This window comes from Callionymus lyra, chromosome 19 (genome assembly GCF_982586985.1).
Source record: "Callionymus lyra chromosome 19, fCalLyr1.hap1.1, whole genome shotgun sequence".
Lineage (NCBI taxonomy): Eukaryota > Metazoa > Chordata > Actinopteri > Syngnathiformes > Callionymidae > Callionymus > Callionymus lyra.
Window position 1 is genome coordinate 18,983,579 of NC_141836.1, and position 23,181 is coordinate 19,006,759.

The 23,181-nt window shown below is 38.4% G+C and overlaps 1 protein-coding gene across 4 annotated transcripts in view; it reads left to right on the plus strand.

The window, feature by feature from the left end:
• Positions 1-19,243, plus strand: part of LOC148059841 (rap1 GTPase-activating protein 1-like) — a 34,245-nt gene extending 15,002 nt beyond the window's left edge. The window contains exons 3-26 of one of the 4 annotated variants that reach the window (XM_087780811.1): positions 282-375; positions 5,251-5,286; positions 6,599-6,646; positions 6,922-6,960; positions 7,062-7,253; positions 9,092-9,195; positions 10,119-10,197; positions 10,261-10,314; positions 10,380-10,463; positions 11,271-11,371; positions 12,179-12,308; positions 13,003-13,158; positions 13,227-13,298; positions 13,361-13,447; positions 13,510-13,650; positions 14,831-14,956; positions 15,582-15,659; positions 16,437-16,546; positions 16,986-17,105; positions 17,179-17,296; positions 17,371-17,476; positions 17,887-17,966; positions 18,042-18,089; positions 18,258-19,243. In XM_087780811.1, coding sequence (XP_087636937.1) covers positions 282-375; positions 5,251-5,286; positions 6,599-6,646; positions 6,922-6,960; positions 7,062-7,253; positions 9,092-9,195; positions 10,119-10,197; positions 10,261-10,314; positions 10,380-10,463; positions 11,271-11,371; positions 12,179-12,308; positions 13,003-13,158; positions 13,227-13,298; positions 13,361-13,447; positions 13,510-13,650; positions 14,831-14,956; positions 15,582-15,659; positions 16,437-16,546; positions 16,986-17,105; positions 17,179-17,296; positions 17,371-17,476; positions 17,887-17,966; positions 18,042-18,050 — 2,164 coding nt within the window. In that variant the 3' untranslated portion in view covers positions 18,051-18,089; positions 18,258-19,243. The remainder of the gene's footprint in view (positions 1-281; positions 376-5,250; positions 5,287-6,598; positions 6,647-6,921; positions 6,961-7,061; positions 7,254-9,091; positions 9,196-10,118; positions 10,198-10,260; positions 10,315-10,379; positions 10,464-11,270; positions 11,372-12,178; positions 12,309-13,002; positions 13,159-13,226; positions 13,299-13,360; positions 13,448-13,509; positions 13,651-14,830; positions 14,957-15,581; positions 15,660-16,436; positions 16,547-16,985; positions 17,106-17,178; positions 17,297-17,370; positions 17,477-17,886; positions 17,967-18,041; positions 18,090-18,257) is intronic. The other 3 variants (XM_087780812.1, XM_087780813.1, XM_087780814.1) reach the window with 3 other exon arrangements.
• Positions 19,244-23,181: the final 3,938 nt, after the last annotated feature.

The following is a 23,181-nucleotide window of genomic DNA, read 5'->3' on the forward strand; positions in this document are numbered from 1 at the left end:
TGTCTCACTAAACCACATTGACAGCCTGCTCTGTGCAATATTATTGATTTTTTTCTGCAGTCCTGGTTTTAAGTGAAACTGAAGAGGTAGATGTATTATAGTCAGACATCGCACAAGCACACTTACTTATTGCATAGATGAGTGAGTAAAAAGAAAACATGAATTCAATGTTCACGTTTCTATCTCATGAAACTGCTCACTCCCTCAGAGGTCGCCTTTTTTTTGTCCTTTTGCTTACTGTGCCCTTTTCTGACCGATCATTTCCCTCTGTATCATCTTAGGAAGCAGGATGGGAGTGAGTCCAAAATCTCAGGGACACTAGAGCCCCAGCTGTTTCAACCCACGCTACAGTACCCGACTGCACAAACCCTCAAGGTAGGAGGACACTCAGTCCGACCCCTGACCTTATCACATGGACCCTTGTGTGACCTTTCTTTCTTTGTCCGGCGCTCTGCTACACACAACAGCTGATACCATCTGATCTCTCTTCATCTCCCGGAATAATCCTCTTTAAGCCTCGTCTTCTTCTGTATGACTTTTTTTTACCCAGAGTTCCCTGTCATTTGATAATTAAATGACTTCATTTGTTTATTTCCCAGTTGTTGTTTTCCTTATGAGAAGCATTTCTCGGTTGAGTTACAGATCTCTAGCATATAGACCACATGTGACAAATTTAAGAGGGCGACCTCAAAATAATTCAATACTAGTAGAAAAAAAATCCATCCAAACATTTTAAAATGCATTAAAATGTAGATTGTTTTAGTGTTGCTGCTTCAGAGGCAGTTTACTCGCAAGCAGAGTTCTTAGACATCCATAACTAATCTGAAACATTGATGCAATTAGAGGGCATTTCAATGAAAGATGGACAGAGTGTCTTTTGTTATGAGCTGGAGTTAGCTCTCTGCTATTACCTTATACTATCAATTAAAATACAAATCAATCTGTCAATCCAACAAATGCAACGAGAAAAAAATATATCACAAAACATCCAATGTGATGAAAATATTTGAGGGATTTTGACAGGTCAGGAGTATTCAGTAAAATAAATGTTACGTCACATTTTTTAATTCAGTTTTTAGTTCTGTAGGTTTTGACATCAATCACAGGTTGTTTAGGCTCACTAAATTACATTTAATAATAAAGATCAGATTTGATTTAATTCACATGATTTGCAATTGCTTCCTTTTATATTTGTACTTATGATGCAAAGGAGTGTCTTACTTAGTTCAACCTAAATAAAAATTCATTTTTATTAACATTACATCTGTTATCCGTTATAAAACACCCATTAAAAAATAATGCTTAAATTATGTTTTATATGATTCTTCCAAAAGAACCATATAAAGTGCTGAAATGGCCGAGATGGAGAAGAATTTAGGAGGAATCATTGAATAAATCCAAGATCGCTTTGTTATCCTTCCTGCTTCATCTGATCCCGGGCAAAAGGGGTTTTAAAACCTGCCAGGGATATTCTGGGACTCTAGAAAGTGAATGGAGCCGAGTGATTAAAAGTAGAGACAATCTGGCTCATGTGGGATTGGTTTCATAAAGTGGCTTTTACTCTCAGCAGTCTGACTTGAGCCGAACAGACAAGATCAGGGGGGGGTTTGGATTGTGTTGTTTGGATCTTGGCTCTCTGTGTTCGCTCACACCATCTGTACCTTCATGACTCTCATCAAGATAAGTTAAGGAATATGGAACCTTTAGTAATGTTTTATATGTGGATAGGTATGTTTGAACGATGGTCAGGAATGTTATTATTAGGGGGTGTGAGAAAATATTGATGCACCGATATATATATTGCAATATTGTTTTTAAACATAATGTACCGATTTTTAGTAAATTAATAAATAACATTTTTTGGCTTTCAAATCATATTTTATCGTTTATCATCTTCAATTGTTTTTATTACTACATTAAGTGTGTATAAAATAAAAATATTCAATTTTTATTTCTAATTAATATGCAAATATTCACAGCATTTGTACATTTTTGTTGTTGCAATCACACTTTTGGTCGCTAGAAGGCCGAAGAAAATGAAATCCTCTGCCGCAAAAGAAACAATAAAATCATGCGAGATCCTTGCGATGACTGAGGACAAGGGGATACAGTTGACACTCAAAGTTGTTTGGACCTAATTTGGATTCATAAGATGTGAAAGCACTTATGACTTTGCCAAGAGTCATGTTATCTGTCAGTGCTGAAACACCAGAGTCCTGTTCTGGCGTAATACTAGAACTATATCCTTGTTCCTACAGTATCCAAACACATAGCAATATTTTGTATCATTGCGTCTGTATCGTGATACGTATCATATCATCCAATTCCTGCAAATTCACATACCTAGTTGTTTTCATGTACATTTTAGATCTCTTGGAAACTGCAAAATCTCCTGTTTTTCCTTCATCTCTTGCTGTTTCTATGATCATTTGATGGCCACAGACCTCAGGAATAGCGTCCACCCTGACAACCGGGTCAATCTGCAATTAACCACACCAGATCTGCTGATTAGATCCACTCTGCAGCTTTTATTGACCAAATTTCCCGGTCTCTGTCCAGAATACAACCGTTCCAAGCTGTCCACGTGTCGTCTGCACGAGTGGAGGGGAATATGTGAGATTCATCTGAGGAGTCACGCAGCACAGAAGAACATTAATGAGCTGCACTTGCAGTCGCGGTCGCAGCCTCACCTCTGGGGGGCATGAGAAAGTCTTGTGCATTTGCCTCTCGTCGTAATGACAATCCTATTAGCCCGGCTAATGAAAGCCCCCGATGCTAACAGCATTATTGTAATAGCCTGACTTGCTGTCAGTGCACTCACTGGATGCTTGTTAAAGTAGGATGCTCATTTCATCCACACATATTGAAAACAATTCATATTGTTTAATTAAAACAGTGTTTAACTGAGAATCAGAGAATCAATGACATGTGGTTTGAACCTACATGACTTCACAGCAGAAGGCTTTTTATTCAAAGTTTGTCTTTGGTCAAGACTCTACCCTGCTGATGATCCAAGGGAGGCTGTCTGATACGACACTTTTGTCAGTTGACGGTCGGGAAGGAAGCAGCTTTTCCTCAGGTGTCACAGTGGGAGCCTTGTTATCTCTCTGCAGCAGCAAGTTTTATTTAAACCTGTCGTGGGGATGATTTATTTAAGACTTTATATGTCAGTTTGGTTTCAGGGCACTTCTAATTTTCTCTTACTTTGACATGTGTTAAGCCGCTGACATACCGTATTTCTCGCACATTTGGTTCTGTCTTTGTTGGAAGTCCTTAAAGGGCAACTAATGTCTCTTGATTTAAAACACTGTTGTGCAGATTGTCCGGTTTTATCTATAATTATCATATTGTTTATTGTTGTCAAGTTAATAGAAAGACTACACTGGCTAGTGGCTACACATAAAAAATGGAAACATAGTTTGAAATCAGAAGCTTTGTACACACACAGTACATATGTCAATATTATTTGCCACTCTTTATTTGAAAAGTTTCAAATGTTAAAGTCTTCCTCTCCAAGATGCAGGAAGTCCTTCATCATGATCATGTTCAGAACTTATTACTTTATAAAGTTCTTCCCCGTCTGAAACCTGAAGAGTGAAGCCTGTGATGACGAAATCATGGGCTTTACTCCTGCAACACTGCTTCTTTCTTTATACACAGTCCCTTTGAGGTGGAGAATTTCGGGATGAATGACAACATGTGACATACCTAGATGCTGGACCACTCATGGTGGTTATGGTCAACAAGATTAAAGCTCCAGGAAGACCACACATTTTCAGTGGGCGGGCCTTAAGCACATTTTCTAATGTCAATTTAAAAGAGTGTTTACAAACAGACACATATTGATGAATACAATAGAGGTCCAAGATCAACACATTAGTTTCCCTTTAAGGCGGCTTGGTGTCTGTGTGAGTGAGGAACCGTCTTCCTCTGTGTCCTGCTGGCTAGTACTTGCTGTCTACCTTCTTAAAGCATCATTTGAATTAACGATAAACTAAATTGGTCGTCCATTTTGTCTTGGCAAAGATTCTTTTTTTTCCTGTTTTGTCAGCAGCAACCCTAGTAGAGGCGAAGAGAGTAGCCATGGTGAAACTGACGTTTTCTGGGCAGGGAAGTAGGCTAAGTGCTGAATAAAAGTGTTGATTTAGGTGTAATTAAAGTGGCCGGGGCAGTTTCTGTGCAGTGTCTAACAATGTGTAACCCAACACTTGAGCAGCTTCATGCTAATCTCTGACTCGGGTTTATTTACTTTCAGGGTTTGTGGCTGGTGCTTGTTTGCACATGGTGGAGGACTTCAGTTACCCTGAGAGCTCAGGACACAAATGATCTGAACACAAAGTGTTTATGTCAGGCCATACTACCACCTTTCTCTTGACTCATGCACACACTCGCCGGCTGGATTCTGCTTTCACTGCGGCAGTTTGAGTGATTAAATGGTCCGATCTGGAGTGTTGAGCTGTAAAAATCTCTTGGTAGGTGAAACCTGGTTACAAATGGTGTTTTGCTGGCAGGTGACAGGTGGCGGACAATTCAGGGTAAATGACGAATCGTGTTTGTTGGCTACGAGACGTTTCCTGTATGTTACAAATAGTAAGGTTACTTTAGGACATTGCTTTTCATGTAAATATTTTTCTCAAGTTTTATTGTTTGGTTTTAATTGGTCAATACAGATGATTTCTCTTCTCCAAATAGCTTTTGACTCTTTACTCGCTTTTCTTGGTCAGGTTTACAAAAATATACATTTTAAAAACCTGTAAACTTGACTGAAAATTTTATGGAATCATCTTGTTGCAGAGAAACGGCTCCCGATTGAAAACACTGTTGTGCAGATTGTTCTGTTGTATCTTTAATTATCATATTGATTATTGTTGTCAAGTTCATGAAAAGACTACACTGGCTAGTGGCTACACATTAAAAAAGGGAAACATAGTTTACAATTAGAATCTTTGTACACACAAATTATTCAATATTATTTGTCACTCTTTAGTTGAATAGCAACTTCAATTTTCAGAATCTTTTAAGAATGACAGTTAAGCAGGGATTGGCCCAGAGATGGAGCGAATGGTTGAGATCAATTCAGTGGTATGTAGAAGTTAGTGTTTTGATCTGGACTGAACTGGATGTGGCGTCACTATTACAGTTCCATCACAGAAGTTTTGACGAGCACAGGATGAATATTGCCGCTCAAAACCATGAGAATTTGATATTTTCTCAGGTAAAACTCAAAACCTGTCACTTATCTCTCTACAGACCTCAGAGTTATTTGCAATGATTGAAAAAATGCAGGTAAGGCAAAAATAACACCGGTCCCTGTTTGTTGTTTTTACTTCTTAAGTGCTACTCACCAACCAACTAACCTAGTCAGTGTGTATGTTTGTAATCCTTCAACTTCTTCACTGATACATTCTTGACCACCAGTTTAAAGCTCTTTCTTAAAGACAGGAAAGTCAATCCATAAACAAAGCGACAATCTGTCTTTTTTGAGAATTTGAAACTGGAGTCAATATATATTCACTTCATGTTCAAAGGAAAATGTTTATTTTGATATTAAATGTTTGAGCAAAAAGTAAGTAAGTAAGTTTGTAATTTATATTTGTAAAGCGCTTTTCAAGACCATGGTCACAAAGCGCTTAAACAATCAAAACAATACTCAATAAAATATATACTTAAAAGGTCAAGACAACACCGAGACAAACAGAAAATCAAGGAAAAGCCTGCATGAATAAAAATGTCTTCAGATGTTTCTTGATGGAGTCAGTAGATCCATCAAGCGCAGAGAGAGAGCAAAGATGTGTGAGAAAAAATATTAGCTGATTAAATTATGTCAATTTATTTTGGTATTCCTTGTATTTAGAGACTGAAAAGCAGCATCCACTTGTAGAATCCACCAAACCTAAGCCCTTTTTAATGAGCTAGTTTAAATAAGGTGTGGCCCTTGAGCAAGACTGTACTGAAGATGAGATCAGATGGTCCCAGACAACAGTTGTTGGTCTCCAGCCTGACTAAGAGCAGCAAGCGATCATGTTGCCTTAAGCTCTCTTCTGTGTTCTAACAAGCTTTAATAATTCATGTTTTATATATATATACATATCAGATTATGATGCTGCCTGGCAGATAGAGATAAACATTTTGAGTTGTTATGCTGATATAACATAAGCGTGCCGTGGTCTAGCATCATAGCATCCCTGCATCAGCTAATTTCCTCTCTTGGTTTCGCACATGAATGTACACGTGCCTGTACAATGTTTCAGTGTCACTAATATATTTATTTATTTTAATCCCTGTGGTTTGAGCGACTACCATTTTCTAACGGACTTGCCTGCTCTTTAGTATCATTGTCCTTCTGGATTTGCTCGCTAAACATGTTGATAAACTGAATGTCATGTTTCCATCTGTCCCTGTCTGACTTAGACTGGCTTCCTGCTGAGATTTTCCCAAAAGCTACTGTGTCAGCTTCTAATGACGAGTATTTGTGCAGAGAGAACATTGCTAGCAGAAAGTGTGATTCCCAATAGATCTAATCAGTGAGATTTGTTTTGATTTCAACTTGACCAAAAACCTTTTTTTCTCTCCCTTATCCGACCGGGTTTCCTCTCAGGGTAAAAGGATGGACGAGCAGAGATGCACTTTACCTCCTCCACTGAAGGTGAGCTGCAGTTCTAACTCTGATTTGCTCACAATGTCTAAAGTCGAGCTAGAAAACCATTCATGTCTTCATCGTGCAACGATCATACATGAAAACAGGATCTGTTTTTGATGAGAAAACATTATTTTTGCAGCTTGATGAATCAATAAATGATTCCTCTTGAAATGCTGAACTGATTATGTAACTGTTATGAGATGACTCAAAGACATCCTCCTCTGAGAATATACTGCTGTTATTATTTAATGAGGCAACATTGTCTATTTATTTATTTACAGACGGAGGAGGACTACATCCCATACCCAAGTGTCCACGAGGTACAGATGTGTTATTTAATGTTTCCTAAGGTTGCAGAGTTTCTATGAATATTCCACCATGCAGGAGCTCCTTAGTTACTTTGTTTTACTTCCTTGAACAGGTTTTGGGAAGAAGGAGCCCCTTTCCTCTCATCCTCCTGCCTCAATTTGGGGGCTTCTGGATCGAGGGAACCAACCATGAGCTGAGCGACTCTGTGGACGTTGAGCAGCTGCAAAAGCTGTTCCCAAATACTCGGACCAAACTGGAATGTAACACAGCAGCTATGATTTTTAGGAAACACTTCCTGGGAAAGGTGAGACTTTAATTCCAATAACAACACATTTTTTCATTTTTTATCATATTACTTTTTTTTCATTTTTTATTTGTATAAAGTGTTTATTAAAATAAAATATAATTTATTCTCACATACAATTTCATGCAAATATTGAAATTGTTCGATAATTTTTTGGTTGCAGTTAAACTTCCCGCCTTTAGATGGCAGCACTCATTATATCCTCTGCAGCTTAAGGAACAATGAAATCCTCATAGATCCTGTGCTGTGTCTCAAATCGCATACTAGCGTACTAAAAGTTAGTATTTTTAGTGCGTTAGTGCGTCTCAATTCTTAGTATGCAAAATTTAGTGCGCCATGCACACTAAATTGGCGTACTAACATGCCCACAAAACTGAGTATGGTTCGATGGACACTAACCATACTAAACAGCCTCCATCTTAGTGACGTTTTAAACGGAAGTTACGTCATATATAAATGCATATATATGCATATACTTACAGGTGCATTTTCAGCAGCAGTAGAAGGATGACACGTCTTCGCTGCTGATACCAGCTTAAATATCTCACAAATATTTAGATTCTCTTATTTTTTCTTTATTTCTTCTTCCAAACTTGCAAAACGTGCTGCCAGCAGGTGTCGGCGATAGCGTTAAAACAGCTGGTTTTAAACATCGTTAAATAGAAGTAGAAGAAGAAGCTGTCATGTGATTTCCGGTTAGTGTGTAGCAGCAGAGTTTGATTTGAGACATACTTTCTGTGGAGGATTTGCGTACTAGTTAGTACGTACACTAAACTGATGCATACTAACTTCTAGTATACTAAGAGTAGTATGCGATTTGAGACACAGCACTGGTGTTAGGACAGGATACAGTCGACTTAAGCAGCTATTAAAGCTAATGTGTGACATATTTTGGTTTTAAAACAAATTAAAATAGTTACGACTTTGTGAAGAGTCATTAGATCTGTATCTATTATCTTTAAGTGTTTATGTCTTATTTCAAGTATAGATTTTATTTTTTACTTAATTATTAACTACATTCACATGACTGGCCTGGAAAGGGGTTTTATTCGAAGATATTACGAATTGTTTTTTTTTAAATTAGATAAGTAACATATTTTGTACAAAGTTTCTAAGAACTATAATCATGCCCTTGTATGTTTTTAAAACCCTTTTTGCAGATTTTATTTTTACTGTTTATAAGCAATTAAGGCCTTATTTTTGCATTTCTATATCTTGTAATAAGAATTGTTTCTAGTTAAATTTAACTCAAATTAAGTGTAATCAGACCTTTACTCAAATAAATACCTAAATACTTTTTGGTTGTATCTTTGTTTCTTCTTAAGCTTATTTGTCCAACAACACTAAAACAAGTGAGCTTTAGGTCTTTTATGTTTATCCTAAATTTCTCTTTCCTATAGTTGGTTTCCTCCCTCTGTCCACAAACATACAGAGGTTCATTGATCCTCAGCTCAAAGTGTTTGCATGAATGGTTGTTTCTCATTGTATGTGCTCTGGTGACCTCTTCATGGTGTCAACTGCCTTTCACCCCAAGTAGCTGGGATAGGTTCCTCCAGCCTATAACAACTAATGTGTAATGTGTGGAAAAAGTAGAATGGAAAGGCGTTACTATTAATTTCCATTCCTTCTTATGACTGTTATAAATTGATCCTAGCTGAGAGAGTCATTGAGAGCCCACACTCTCTAGCACGTTTCATATCTTCTATATAAAGATTCATCTCTGCCATGTAACCGCTGATATTCCCCCAAAAAACAAACTTTTGACTGAAGCAATCACAGAGGATGTATGATGGTGATGTCTAACACTGTGGTTCTTGTCTCTGCTCTGTGCCCCTCAGGAGCACTTTAATTACTATTCAGTGGACGGAGCCCTCGGACAGCTGGTGTTCTCGCTGAAGTACGACGTGATCGGGGACCAGGAACATCTCCGCCTCATGCTGAGGTGAATCTCATCATGCATACATGGAGGAGAACAATGCTGTTTAATCATCAGGTCTCACAAATCGATCAATTGTTAAGGAGGGTACATGCCGTGAAAAGACCGTGCGAACGAACCGGGTTCAGTTATCTTTGTCTAAAAGTCACATCAAAAAACACATATATCCATAAGTTCCTGTAATGTTCCTGGGAAACCTGGGAAATTGTTCTGAAAAAAAAGTCTATTTTTTCCACTTGTTTGTAGCGTTAGCTCTCAGTGTCTCAGACGAATTCTCTTGTTGGGGCTTCATTACAAGAGGAATGAGCAGTATGGATGCATTTTGATGATTTTTATTGGTTTTATTTGGAAAAAGAAAACTGAGCCCCCGGTCAACACCGTCATATGCATTTCTGCCTGTAATTCCAAAAAAGCATGAATTCCCCCAACCTTTAGTCGGCATGAGTAGAAGTGAGTGAGTAGAAATTAGTATGAAATTTGAATTTTGGGTGCATTTTCCATTTAGATATGTCTCAAACCAGTTGAAGACAGTTCAAAGGGCAGGCACTTAAACCTACAGCATAACATTAAAAAGTATATATGAAAATGTTCACAAAAACACAACAAATATCACAAAATTATTTCAAATAGTCATATAAAAGAATATTATTATAACCCACAAAAAAATACAGAAAACAAAAATAGTTTTGTGTTTTAAAGCCTTCACTGTGGATTTAACTTCGCGACCTTATGTTGTCACAAGAGTGGAGAAATTAAAGAGAGTGTCAACGGCCCTTTCATTTCCACATTGCAGGAACAGATGGACTATTTAGGCCAGCAAGTGGGTGGATGTGAGGGAGGGGGCGGGGGGTGCACGGTTGGAGGAAGTTTGATAACAGCTTTTACCGGATAATCTCTTTTCCATCTTTTTTTTTTTTTAACTTCCACAGGACAAAATTAAAAACCTACCACGATGTGATCCCCATTTCGTGTCTGACAGAATTCCCTAATGTGGTCCAAATGGCCAAGGTAGGAAAAAGCTTAACCAAGTGTGAATACCGTTCAGCTCATCTCTGCTTTTTGGGACTTCAGCTCGTTTGTGAGGAGGTCAACGTAGACCGCTTCTACCCAGTCCTTTATCCTAAAGTAGGTAACTAGTCAACACTTTCTAAATGTCTGGGACTGTGATCTAACATGTCTTTATTTCACAGGCGTCAAGACTTATCGTCACATTTGATGAACACGTGATAAGCAACAATTTCAAGTTTGGGGTCATTTATCAAAAGTTTGGTCAGGCAAGTAGAAATGTTTTTCGACAGGAAGCATATGTTAAGTCCAATAATCTGCACACATTTCTGTTGCCTCTGACTGCTCTCGTAGCTCCACTGGGGGGGGCTTAATCTCTTTTAAATCCTGCAGAAATTGGAATCCAAACATTGTAAATATGTCTCAGTGTGAGCCCTTCGCTCGTCCCTCTGGACACGCCACATGCTGGAAATATGCAAAACAGTAAAGGCGAAGAAGGATCGAAGCACGTTTAAATCATCAACATGTAATCCAAGCTTCTGCTTGAGTGTAGTCTCTGCTTTAAAGACTGAGCTTCTGTACATCTTCACTTCATCCAAGCCTCCATGCCAACATGTTTTATTCAAGTAAAGATAAGAGTCACACACTCTTGAATATCCTCCTCCAGATATTGACTCATCTGCTTGTATTTCTAAAAGTCAATGGACTCCCCAGATTGAATATTATAACTTATCATTGTCTAATATTGTCTACAAAAGATAGATAGATAGATAGATAGATAGATAGATAGATAGATAGATAGATAGATAGATAGATAGATAGATAGATAGATAGATAGATAGATAGATAGATAGATAGATAGATAGATAGATTAGATAGATTAGATAGATAGATAGATAGATAGATAGATAGATAGATAGATAGATAGATAGATAGATAGATAGATAGATAGATAGATAGATAGAGGCCTTACTTTGTCCTGTTTGTTAGTCAAATTATTTGCGTCAACCACCACCTATTTCTAATGAGTTAAATATGCAAATGCTTCAATTGTAATCGTCCACTTGTGTCCACAGACCACAGAGGAGGAGCTATTCGGCAACAGTGACGAGAGTCCTGCTTTCACGGAATTCCAGCAGTTCCTCGGGGAGAAAGTTGAGCTGCATAACTTTAAAGGGTAAAACATGTTGATTTCGAGTGTCATTTTAGTAACTAAGTAATTATTATTTGTAAAGCGCTTTTCTCAGACCAGGGTCATAAAGCGCTTGAACAACAGGACAATACACAGTTAAAATACATACTTTAAAAGGTCAAGACAACATAAGACAAACACAGCAGCCCCAATATTAAGAAAAAAGAATAAAAATCCTGCTCAAATAGGTAGCAGGACCATGAATAACTCTGAAAGTAAGAACCAGAATTTTAAATTGACCCTGAAAGAAACTGGCAGCCGATGTAGAGTTTTAAGGATCGGGAAAATGTGAAAATTCTCACTGCAGAGTTCGGTATTAACTGCAGGCGAGACAGATCCTGCTTGTTTACATGTGTCAATATCATGGCCTGGGGGCCAAATCTCACCCACCAAGTCATTTTATGTGGCCTACTGGATGGTTAGCTCAAAGTATATTAATGTTCATGTTGATGCATTGATGCCTTGACGCTAAACCAACCACAGAAGAGAGGGTGTGGTTATTGTAAACAAAAATTTCTCTCAAGAAAAAATGTTTTTTTTTTAGTGGCCGGGGCCTAAACACATTTTGTAAATGTAAATATACCAATGAAAATAGTTTTGTACCAACACTCACATACTGATGAGTACAATAGAGATTAAAGATCAAAATCAACACATTTTTTTGGTGATTTAATTTAATCAGACACAAAAGGTTTTGTGACCCTTCATATGTTTTTTCTCTGCCATAGACTCTAAGCTATAGCATACTCCTGCCGCAGTGAATATCCTCTCAGACATGCTTTTGATTGGCAGATTTCGGGGGGGCTTGGATGTGACTCACGGGCAAACTGGCACAGAATCCATCTACTGCAACTACCGAAACAAAGAGGTCATGTTCCACGTGTCGACGAAGCTGCCTTACACGGAGGGGGACACCCAGCAGGTACTGTGAAAGTTGTCACATGATCTCATCTCTGTGAGTCACCACAAGCTGTGACTGTCATGAACTCATAGTCCTGCTTGCAGAGAGGGGCTTGATCCATCTCTTAAAGTGACAGTGATTCATTAAAAGTCATGGTGGATCGCTCCGAGCTGTTTTTTCCTCATGCTCACATGCAGCCACAGATGAGTGATCACTGTTGGTGGAACTCAGACATTGATGTTTGAGTCATTCTAGGATTGATGGCGCCCCCTATATATAGGACTCGGAATCGCATGAATACAAAATGTGACTCAAACCTTTAAGATAAGTATCGTGGAAGAGTTGTTTCTTTATTATTAAATCAAAATAATGCTTTATTTAAAATTAATACTTTCCATTAAAGGTTTTTTATTGATGCTCCTTTGTTGTCTGGGTCATATTATAGAACGTAAGAACATTTTTGTCTCGAACTATTTAATTCACATATTTTTTATTGTTTTGAAGTTGATATAATTGAAGTCCTTTAAAAAAGTTTTTTAGCTAATTTAATTGAATAATAGACCAACACATCTACCCCCAAAAAAAGGCAGTATCTGGAAAATTGTAATGCAAATAAATTAGAAAATCTGGAGTGAATACAAAATATGTATCTGTTTGCTGACTTAATTTTTGTCCTTGTAACCAAAATATTGTTGTTTTCTCTTTTGCATTTCAGTTGCAGAGAAAGCGGCATATAGGAAACGATATTGTTGCGATTATGTTCCAAGAAGAAAACACGCCGTTCGTCCCGGACATGATCGCCTCTAACTTTCTCCACGCTTACGTCGTGGTTCAAGTGGTCAACGCGTGCTCAGACAACGTCTTCTACAAGGTGACTGGTTGCTCCTCCTTTCAATTCTATTCCTTATTAAAACGTGTCATGATGTGGTTTTGCTTCAGGTGTCGGTGACGGCTCGAGATGACGTGCCGTTTTTTGGCCCAGCCCTCCCCAATCCTGCCATTTTTAAGAAAGTATGTCAAAGGGTTTACGTTGATAGTTTGAGTTCTATTGAGTTAAACTTTTCTTTTCTCAGGGCCCAGAATTCCATGATTTTCTCTTCACCAAACTCATCAACGCAGAGTATGCATGTTATAAAGCAGAGAAGTTTGCCAAGCTGGAGGTTTGTGTTGGTGGTACATCTTCTCTTAAACATTGACTGTGAAAACTGTATTTTCTTTGAAGGAGCGGACACGCTCAGCTCTGTTGGAGACTCTGTACGAGGAGCTTCACGTCAACAGCCAGGCCACGATGGGAGTCGGAGGCGAGGATGACAAGCTGGAGAACGGGAGCGGAGGTGGAGGAGGCTTCTTTGAATCCTTCAAGGTATAAGGAAAAAATGTTTCAAAGAAACAACATGACATTAGATTCAGAAAATTATTTATATATATCAGTGCCTTCAGAATATTAAATGGTTGAGTTTAATTTCAAATGTTGAAACTTGAAATGTTTTTTCATGTATTTAATGATTTTATTGATCAATTTCATTAATCATTTGTATATTGGAAGTGTGATTTTAATTTTGTTTTTGGATTTGATTTCAACATTTTCAAGTTTAATAATTTTTAATAGCACTTTTAGTTTAATATTCTAATTAATAAAATTAATTTTATAAATTGGAATGTTTTTTTTTAATTCAATAAAAAATGTTGGTATAATGTTGTTTTGCATAGAGTCAAATATTGAAATTGTAATCATTCAAAAATAATTGTTCTTAATTCAATATTTTTTTTATTCATGGCGTTTTAGTTTAACTAATTCTATATTGAACTGAAAAGGCTATAAATTAAAAAATATATTGAATCTGAAAAATGTATTTTTGAATTACTGGAATAGGAATATTAATCCATATGTGAAAAACATGTTTAGTTCATTTTTAATTTTTCAATTAAAATTTGTTATAACTAAAAAACAAACACAACTTTTAAATATAAAACTAATTTGATTATTTAAAAAAAAGCCAATGCTTAAACAACAATATTTTAAATAAAAATGTCAAACAACATTACAAATGTTAAATTTAACCATTCAACTTTCTGATGGCATTGATATTCTTTCACGTGAGGACCTCAGGGATTATATTTCCCAGGTTAAATAAACATGCCTCTCAAGGTCACCATGGGCTTGAATAGATGGAAAAAACTTCTTAACTGAAGCTAACACTTTGAATGATTAACTTATAATGGGACTATGATTGATTTGTGCTCCTCATGGTTGTTAGTGGCTTCAGCCTCTACTTGATCCTCGCTTGTGTCCCGGTGGAAAAGGAAATGTTAGTGTGTTTCTCTTATCTGTTATGTCTCTGGACGCTGGACGTGTTGCTCAGTCACCTTCACCAAAAATGACTCAAACCACCCACGGGGCGCTGTGCTCTCTGTCACTTCCTTGTCTGTCAGGATTTACGTTCGGCCACTGCCCTTGTCTCTCTTCGGGAGTATAGTCTGGGTCTGTGGCACCCAGGGGTCACAGGGGTCATCTGAAAGTATCTCCTCATCTCTCTCTTTAGCGGGTGATACGCAGCAGGAGCCAGTCTATGGACGCCATGGGTCTATCTCTCAAGAAACAACACTCAGTGTCCACTAGTGGCAGCTTTAACCACAACCCCGCAGACAGCCCCAAATTCCCGGGGATAGTAAGTACTGAGCACACCCCCTGTTGGTGTGGAGGGAAGCAAGTCCTACTCCCTCCATGTTCTCTTTAGTGGTTTCCTCTTGAGCTCCTGTTTTCTCCTTCACTTGCCTGCTTGACTAACTTCACACAGGAGTGGTCACACTCTGGACAAGATCCTCAACTCGCCCGAACGGTTGCTCTCTTTCCAGCTAAACCTTTTCTTATCCTCTTTAATAAGTAACAACCCTCTGGTGGTGCGTTCAGGGGCTCTGTCTGTGCTCAACGATGGTGGTTGAAAACATCTATTGATTCCTCTGACTCAACTTCTAACCCTTAGATAATCGTACCACTGTGCTGTCCTGATGTCTCACTAGTTTCTCTGCTGTGTACTGACCTCCACTCTCACAGGACTGACACCCACACAACCGTCTGTCTCGCACCAGCAGCACTGAATGAGTCACAAGTGTTTTGATGTGTATATGATGACAGCATTAAGTGACATATTTTCATGTTTGTACTCATGCTTTTCTCGTCCTTGTCCTTTTCATCTGCTTTTTGTCACCATCTCCCTGTCTGTCTCTTTTCTCTCTTCCTTACTCCCTCTGTATTCCTTTCTTTCTTCCTGTCTCTCCTCCCATGTGATTCAGTCATTGCTGGTACCGGGGAAAAGTCCCAGTAAATATGGACGTCGCGGCAGTGCCATAGGGATAGGAACCGTAGAAGAGGTTCAATTTTATTTCTTTATTACGTCTTGCTTTCTCTCTGATCCCTTTACATCGTGAAATGTTTCTGTTCTGTGTCCAAACTAGATGTTCATGTTGCAGCCTGTGATTTCAGTCTTGATCTGGCTGCTATTCTCTTCATATCCACACACACAACAACAATGTCAGACATTTTGATAATATCATTTCATCAACCAAATCATTTTGGAGCTGGATTAGACTTTAATTTAACTTGAAATCTATCTTGAAAAAAAAAGTGTAAGATGTTACTAGGTGTGAATTTAGGTGCTAATGAAATAAAAAGCAAAGCTGTGATGTAAGGGTATCACCACACACCTCCTACACACGGTAACGCATAATACACAATGTGTCCTGATCGCTGGAGCGTCACTTTAAGTTTCACTCTCTCATGGGTGTGAATGACCTACAATCTAAAGCCTCTCTTGCCCAGAAATATTTTTAGTGCTGGTTCTGAGAGCTTGAAAGGAGAGGTTGAGTGAACAAAGCAGAGCCATAGAAAGCATAGTGGTCGGCCCCGGAGCCGTTAAATCCATCTTTCATCTCCAGCCTATGTGAGCGAAGGCTCTGACTGGACGACTGGCAGGAGAACTAGACATTTAGCTGCTTAAGTGCATATGTTGTCATAATAACAGCTGAGAGCTATTGATGCTACACCTAATACATCTTATTGATAGGAGACATCGCTCTTTTAATACATCATTTCAACAAGTTGATGATTAATAGCTAGAAGCTAATGCACTTTCCTTCTGTTATTGACAGTCTTTAATAATCCCGGGCAAAAGTCCCACGAGGAAGAAGACTGGACCTTTCAGCTCCAGAAGAAGCAGTGCCATTGGAATAGAAAACATACAAGAAGTCCAAGAGAAGGGGTGAGAGGTTGTTCACACTTTGTTTGATATAGAAAAAAGAAAAAAACATCAAGAAAAAAGACAGTAGAATATACACATTTTTATTTTTCTATCCTATGCCCCTGAGGCCTCATTGAATGTTTTTAAACATTTATTTATTGATCAGCAAAATACTTCTACTGTGGCACAGAACCTGTGAGACAAACTGTTGTACTTTTCGGGATAGTGATGCATTTTCTCTCATTTTATTTCCACATTGTTGGTGATTTATTGTTGGTGTGTACATTTAAAAAAAAATTCCAACATTCTTTACTTATCGTTTAAAACATTTGATGCACATGTTTCCAACATTGTTTACTTATTATTTAAAAACATTTGATGCACATTTTTATAACATTGTTTACTTATAATTTAAATCATTTGATGTCTATCATTAAATCAAACCTTTTTGTGACTCCAGCAGCAGGGATAATTCCCCAAACACTCAGAAGACCCCTGACAGTGGTCATGTCTCTCAAGACCCCAAATCTGACAACTCCTCCAATCAGAGCTCACCAGAAGTTCTCACGACAAAAAACAGGTTCCTTCAAACACTTTCTCTTGTGACAGTGATGTCATCATCTAAAGCTGTGTATTTGTTTTCTTTGTGGAAGGACTCCCTCCATCCCTCAAGGTCACGACCTCTCACGCTCATCCTCTAACGCCAGCAGCTTTGCCAGCGTGGTGGAGGAGAACGAAACGGAGGCTACGGAGGATTATGACACAGGCATGGTAAGATGTCGTGGATCTCAGTCTTTTTTTTTGTGTGTCAGCCTTTGTCTCATCATGTGTGTCACTGCTATCAGGAGAGTCTGTCGCCCGCTGGAACTCCACACAAGCGCGACTCCTACACGGCCTGGGTGGAAGACAACGTCAGCAGCACCAGCAGCACCAGTCGCAGTAGCTCCCAAGGTTAGCCAACGAGAGTTCTACATCATTTGGTGCTCAGCCCTCTAACCGCTTCACTACTGGTTTATTCTCGAGGCTCTGCCTCGTGTCTGAGAAAGCTTAATGATCTCGCCACCCAGCTGGGTGCAGTCCACTTCCTATAAAGGCGGAAAATACCCGGTGCACTTCCTCCAACTGAAAACTCAGCGAGAAAGGCGGCTGCTGGGCGACGAGGTTAGAGGGCTATGCACCATTTTGTAGAACCTGAGATTATGGTGATAACTCAGGGGTTCTACGTCATTTGGTGCTCCGCCCTCTAACCGCTTCGCTATTGGTTAGAGGGCTTCACACCAATTCGTAGAACCTGAAATTATGCTGATAACTCATGGGATTTAAATTGGGATTGTTAGTAACAAGTTCACTTCATTGTATAGGAGGTGGAAAAAGCGACAGAGGGAAGAACGCTGACATCCAGATCAAACTGGATGGTTCACCAGATCATCACTCCTCGTCTGTGAGTTATTTCTACCTTTTTTACACCCACAAACTACTCATTTGATGAACATAATCTTTTGTCTCTCCTTGGCAGAACTGTTAGCTTCACTCACCTGGATGTTTTCTGGATTTCCATATTCAGGTTAGCAAAACCTTTAAAAGGAAAATTAAGTTTGAGGTGTGAATTTGTTAAACTGAATTTGATCTGAAACAATATATCAAGAATATATGATAAGAAGTTGAAAGTCTATGTTATAAGTGCTCTTTTTTGTATTAAAGATGTTTGATTCTAAAATGTATTTTCCAAAAGCGTTCCCAATTAGTCACATCCTTCAAAGAAACGGGACAAAAGTGCAGACGTTCGCCGGCAACGAAGATAATGAAGAAGGCAACGTGTGGGCTGCCAGTGAACCGCTCGCTTTGGTTAACCAGGAGGTCACCGTCTTTTCCTGTTCACACATTTGTTGCCTATTTCTGCCAACAGAAGCCCAGACTTCTAAAATGTCAACAGCGATATGTTGCACAATATTATCCAAAGCGTAAACCCCCGAATACGTTTTTTTAATTCTCTTAAATATCTCTTAATAAAATGGCCTTAAACAGAAGCTATTCGTCCTAAAGATCTATTTTACCTCATTCTAACTGGATAATGTGACATTAGAGTTTGATTCATATTTTCCTCATCACTAAGGCACAATACTTCCTGAAGAGGCAGTGCAATTCATCCTTATTTTCTGTATAGTTTGCTCGGTTTATACGTTTCTATTTATTTCTCTGCTGATGCTTTATAACACGCCATTTCTATGGCAACGTCTTACCGCGTTGACTGTGTATTGTTTTGAATGTCAAATGTCAAGTTCCAGATCTTTGTCAGGCTTTGAATGTTTCCATTAAAAACATGATGATTTATTCCTTTCAAGGTACTTAAAATGTCCTCAACTACTGATTTTCCTATATGCAGGATATATATATATATACAGTATATATATATATACAGTATATATATATATATATATATAAATATATATATATATATATTAAAATTGGACTTGAAAAAGACTGATGTGAAGGTTACTGTTGCCCTTTTTATTGTAGATTTTCCCTTCAATGTTTGTAAATTAAAACCATTGTAAAAGTGTACAAATTGTTCTTTTAAGGGGGCCTGTTGCAGTACTTTGAGTTTTTATTTCAGTTGCCTTATGGTCACACACTGGCACACAATGTAAATATACATAGTTTAAATGTCATAGCGTCCATGTTTTTGTTGTATTTTTTAAATAAAAGAAATAAAATAAACAGTCCTGTGAACTTCTATGCTGTTATTTGATGACTGTTGAGGGAAACCCCATAATAAAAGATATAATTTGCCCTCTGTCGAAAGCAAGAGAAACAGGCCAATTTCAAACTGAAGTGATCTCAGCTTATATAATCAATCCTTATAGAAAGATAGCTATCTAGATCTTGTATTTACAACCACAATTATATTGTAGAAAATATACTGTTTTGCTCATACTTTATATTTCATTTGATTATTATGTATTAATGTGAGCGTTTTATAATTCTGTATTCTTTTACTCTTTAAGTATCAAAGTCCTTTTTTTTTTTAACGAATTAAGAACATATACAGTAAATACTGATAAAAAGGGCTCAATTACAGAGACATAAAATATAACTTACGAATGTTTACAAATACAATATAATGTTGTTGTGATTATAGAAACCTGGTCTACTAAGTCACAAATGAAGACATTAATATTCTTGGGTACAATGTTTCCATCCGACCCGGCCAAAAATGATGGTGGTGTAGCTATGTGCAGTATGTCCAATTCGGGTGTCATGCTTCGATTGTTCTTTCCCAGTTAATCCATTAACAAATGAAATTTTATGTAGATGTAGAAATAGTACAATCTCTACATATTACAGTGGCTGGATGTCATCTGCTTGGATACGGGCGAGACATCTCACCCAGTGAAGTAACTTTCCCACCAGGCCTAAACCTGAAAGTCCAGATAAATCCACCCTGATAGATTTCCTTCTAACTTGCATGCCTCATATGTTCTCTTCCTTTGGTGTCCTTTGTAATGATATGTTATGATTGTGTTGTTGCTGAAACACTAGGATTCCAAAGTGCAAACCCTGTATTGTTTGTAGAACAAACCTCAAAAATGTTGAAGAACAAGCCTTTCATCATGATTTGTCTATGGTTAAGTGGGAACATATAAAGGTTTTACCGGATGTAGAGCTTGGACTTTTTTCAAGACACTTTCAAGTAAATTGTGAATGAACAATAGAAAGAATTAAAGGGATGAAGGGACGAGAAAATCCCTAGTTTTCTCCAGAACTGGATGACGACATACATGAACATAAGACATGGGACAAGGCAAGATGACATCATGCTGCCATGGATAGGAAATTAGAAATAAAAGCACTTCGCTGATCAAAAAGGAGATCTTTTAAATAGCGTTCCTTTTACTGATCACAAAGAAATCCCACTGGACCAGAGTTGATTGAGCTGTTCTTGTTAAACCTGGGAGCTGATTTTATTGCTAAGCCACTTACAATTCTTTTAATCTTTCAGTTGACAGAAAAAACATTCCAACGGTTCCTCTCTAAATAGCAATCAGGCTTCAGAAAAAAACACAGCACTATCACTGCTACTATGAAGGTGATAAATGAGATTATTGTAGCAATTGATAAATAAAATAAATCAGTGTTGTGCTTTACTCGTATTGGTCTTCAAAACACACTAACACTGTCGACACTATCAAACTAAAAAATGCCTTCTTCTCATCAAAACATACTGTTGCTTGGTTTTAAAATTATTTAGAAAACAGAACCCAATGTATTGAATATGAAGAAACAGTTTGTTCTGAATTTGTCACTGTTCCCAAGGGGGTGCTACAGGGTTCTGTTTTGGGGCCACTCTTATTTATCCTGTACATCAATAATGTCGAACAAAATGTATCAAATACTAATGTTCAATATAATGATAAATATATTATGATGATACTACAATTACTTATTGCTTTGGATCATCATCATCATCTAGCACGAACCTGAGGAACTTCCTGTGTCGAGCAATGATCGGGATGTGAAAATAAGCATCTGCCAAGTCTATTGACGTCATCCAGTCTCCTTTCTGCACGCACTGGAGCAGGCGTTTGACTGATAACATTCTGAAGAGCCATTTGTCCATGAACCCATTTAGATGGCTCAGATCTAGAATGGGTCTCCCCCCCCCCCCCCCCGTCCTCTTTGGAACCAGGAAGTACGGGGAGTAGAACCCGGACTGGCTGTCTGAGGCCATACCGGTTCGAACACTCACACTTATACCGGAAAAAATGAATGTGTTTGACGACCATGCGGTTAAAATACCTAATGCGGTATTGCATAGTGACGTTTACAGAGATGAAGCAGATAAGTAAGTAAGTAAGTAAGTAATATTTATTTATATAGCGCTTTTCGAGACCAGGGTCACAAAGCGCTTTAACAATCAAAACAATACTCAAAACAGTACATACTTCAAAGATCAAGACAACACCGAGAACAACACAGGAGTTCGAGAAATTCAAGGAAAAGCCTGAACAAATAGAAACGTCTTAAGATGTTTCTTAAAGGAGTCAGTAGACTCCATCAAGCGCAAAGAGAGAGGAAGATTGTTCCAAAGCTTAGGAGCAACAGCCTGAAAAGATTTCTCTCCTCTGGTCCTGAGCCGTGTGCGTGGAACCATAAGTAGATTCTGATCCACAGACCTCAGAGACCGAGCTGGGGTATAAGGCTGGATCAGATCAGTGATGTAAGGAGGAGCCTGACCATGAATAGCTCTGAAAGTAAGAACCAGAATTTTAAAGTTGATCCTGTAAGAAACTGGAAGCCAGTGAAGAGTTTTAAGGATCGGAGAAATGTGAGTTCTCCTACTTGAGCGGGTCAGAATTCTCGCTGCAGAGTTCTGAATCAACTGCAGACGAGACAGCTCCTTCTTGTTAAGACATGAAAACAAACTGTTACAATAGTCCAGACGAGAAGAAACAAACGCATGGATTACAAGCTCCAGATCACGTTGTGACAACATTTTCCTAAGTTTAGAGATTTTTCTCAGTTGAAGGAAACAGTTTCTGATCAGTTTTCTGCAGTGTTGAACAAGAGACATGTCTTTATCAAATACAATACCCAGGTTTCTCAGGCTCAGTTTGACAGACTGACCTAAGTCACCCAAGTACTGACTCAACCCTGGAATCTTATCATCAGGAGCAATCACCAGAGTTTCAGTTTTGTCCACATTAAGCTGTAAAGTGTTTTCAATCAGCCATTGTTTGATTTCTAGCAAACAATTGACTAAGCTGTTCAGCCTTTGGGGCTCAGTTGGGTCAAAAGAGCAGTAGAGCTGGATGTCATCAGCAAAAATGTGATAAGAAACATCTGGAAATCTCTGAATGATTTTACCGAGGGGAATCAAGTACAGCAAAATAAAGGACCCAGAACAGAACCTTGAGGGACTCCACACAACAGATCTGCCGATTCAGACCTCATTTGATTGGCAGATACACTAAAACTGCGCCCAGAAAGGTAAGATGAGAACCATTCTAACACAGACCCAGACAGTCCCACTTCATCCCTTAGTCTTCTCAGCAGGATCTGGTGATCAACTGTAAATAAGATAAGGTTGTTTCATTTTTGGAGAACTATTGTACAGTTGTTCTGCATTTTCCATTGATTCCCCAGATTCTCCGTATCATAGGATGTGGGTGGAAGAGTACGAGTCTGGGTCGTCACTAGCTGTGTTAGAGCCGCTATTACCGTATACTTTTACTACCAGCACAGATAAAAGGTGTTTTATCAAAACCTTATCTCAAGTCTACACTAGGGCCCTCCTTAGGTCTTACTATGTCCTCTGTGAACATTTCTGCCAATGATCTCAATCCACCTGAGGTCCAAAGATACGTGGTGGAGTACATTTTTAAAGGTGAGGATACAGCCATGCACACACTGTTGTCTCCCAGACTCCATGTTTTCTCTGGAAGGGTGCCACGCCCACCACATGAGGTCGACTATGACACTTGGCACTCTGGCACTGAACCAATTATGAAAACCCAAGAATATCTGACATCCAGCGTTCACTCCTCAACAGCTTACTGCCACCTGCCGCAGACATTGTAAAACATCTGAGCCTTGATCAGTTCTGCAGAGGCTGCTGGGACAATTCGCTCATTTCAGAACTCCAGCTGGAACAGAAA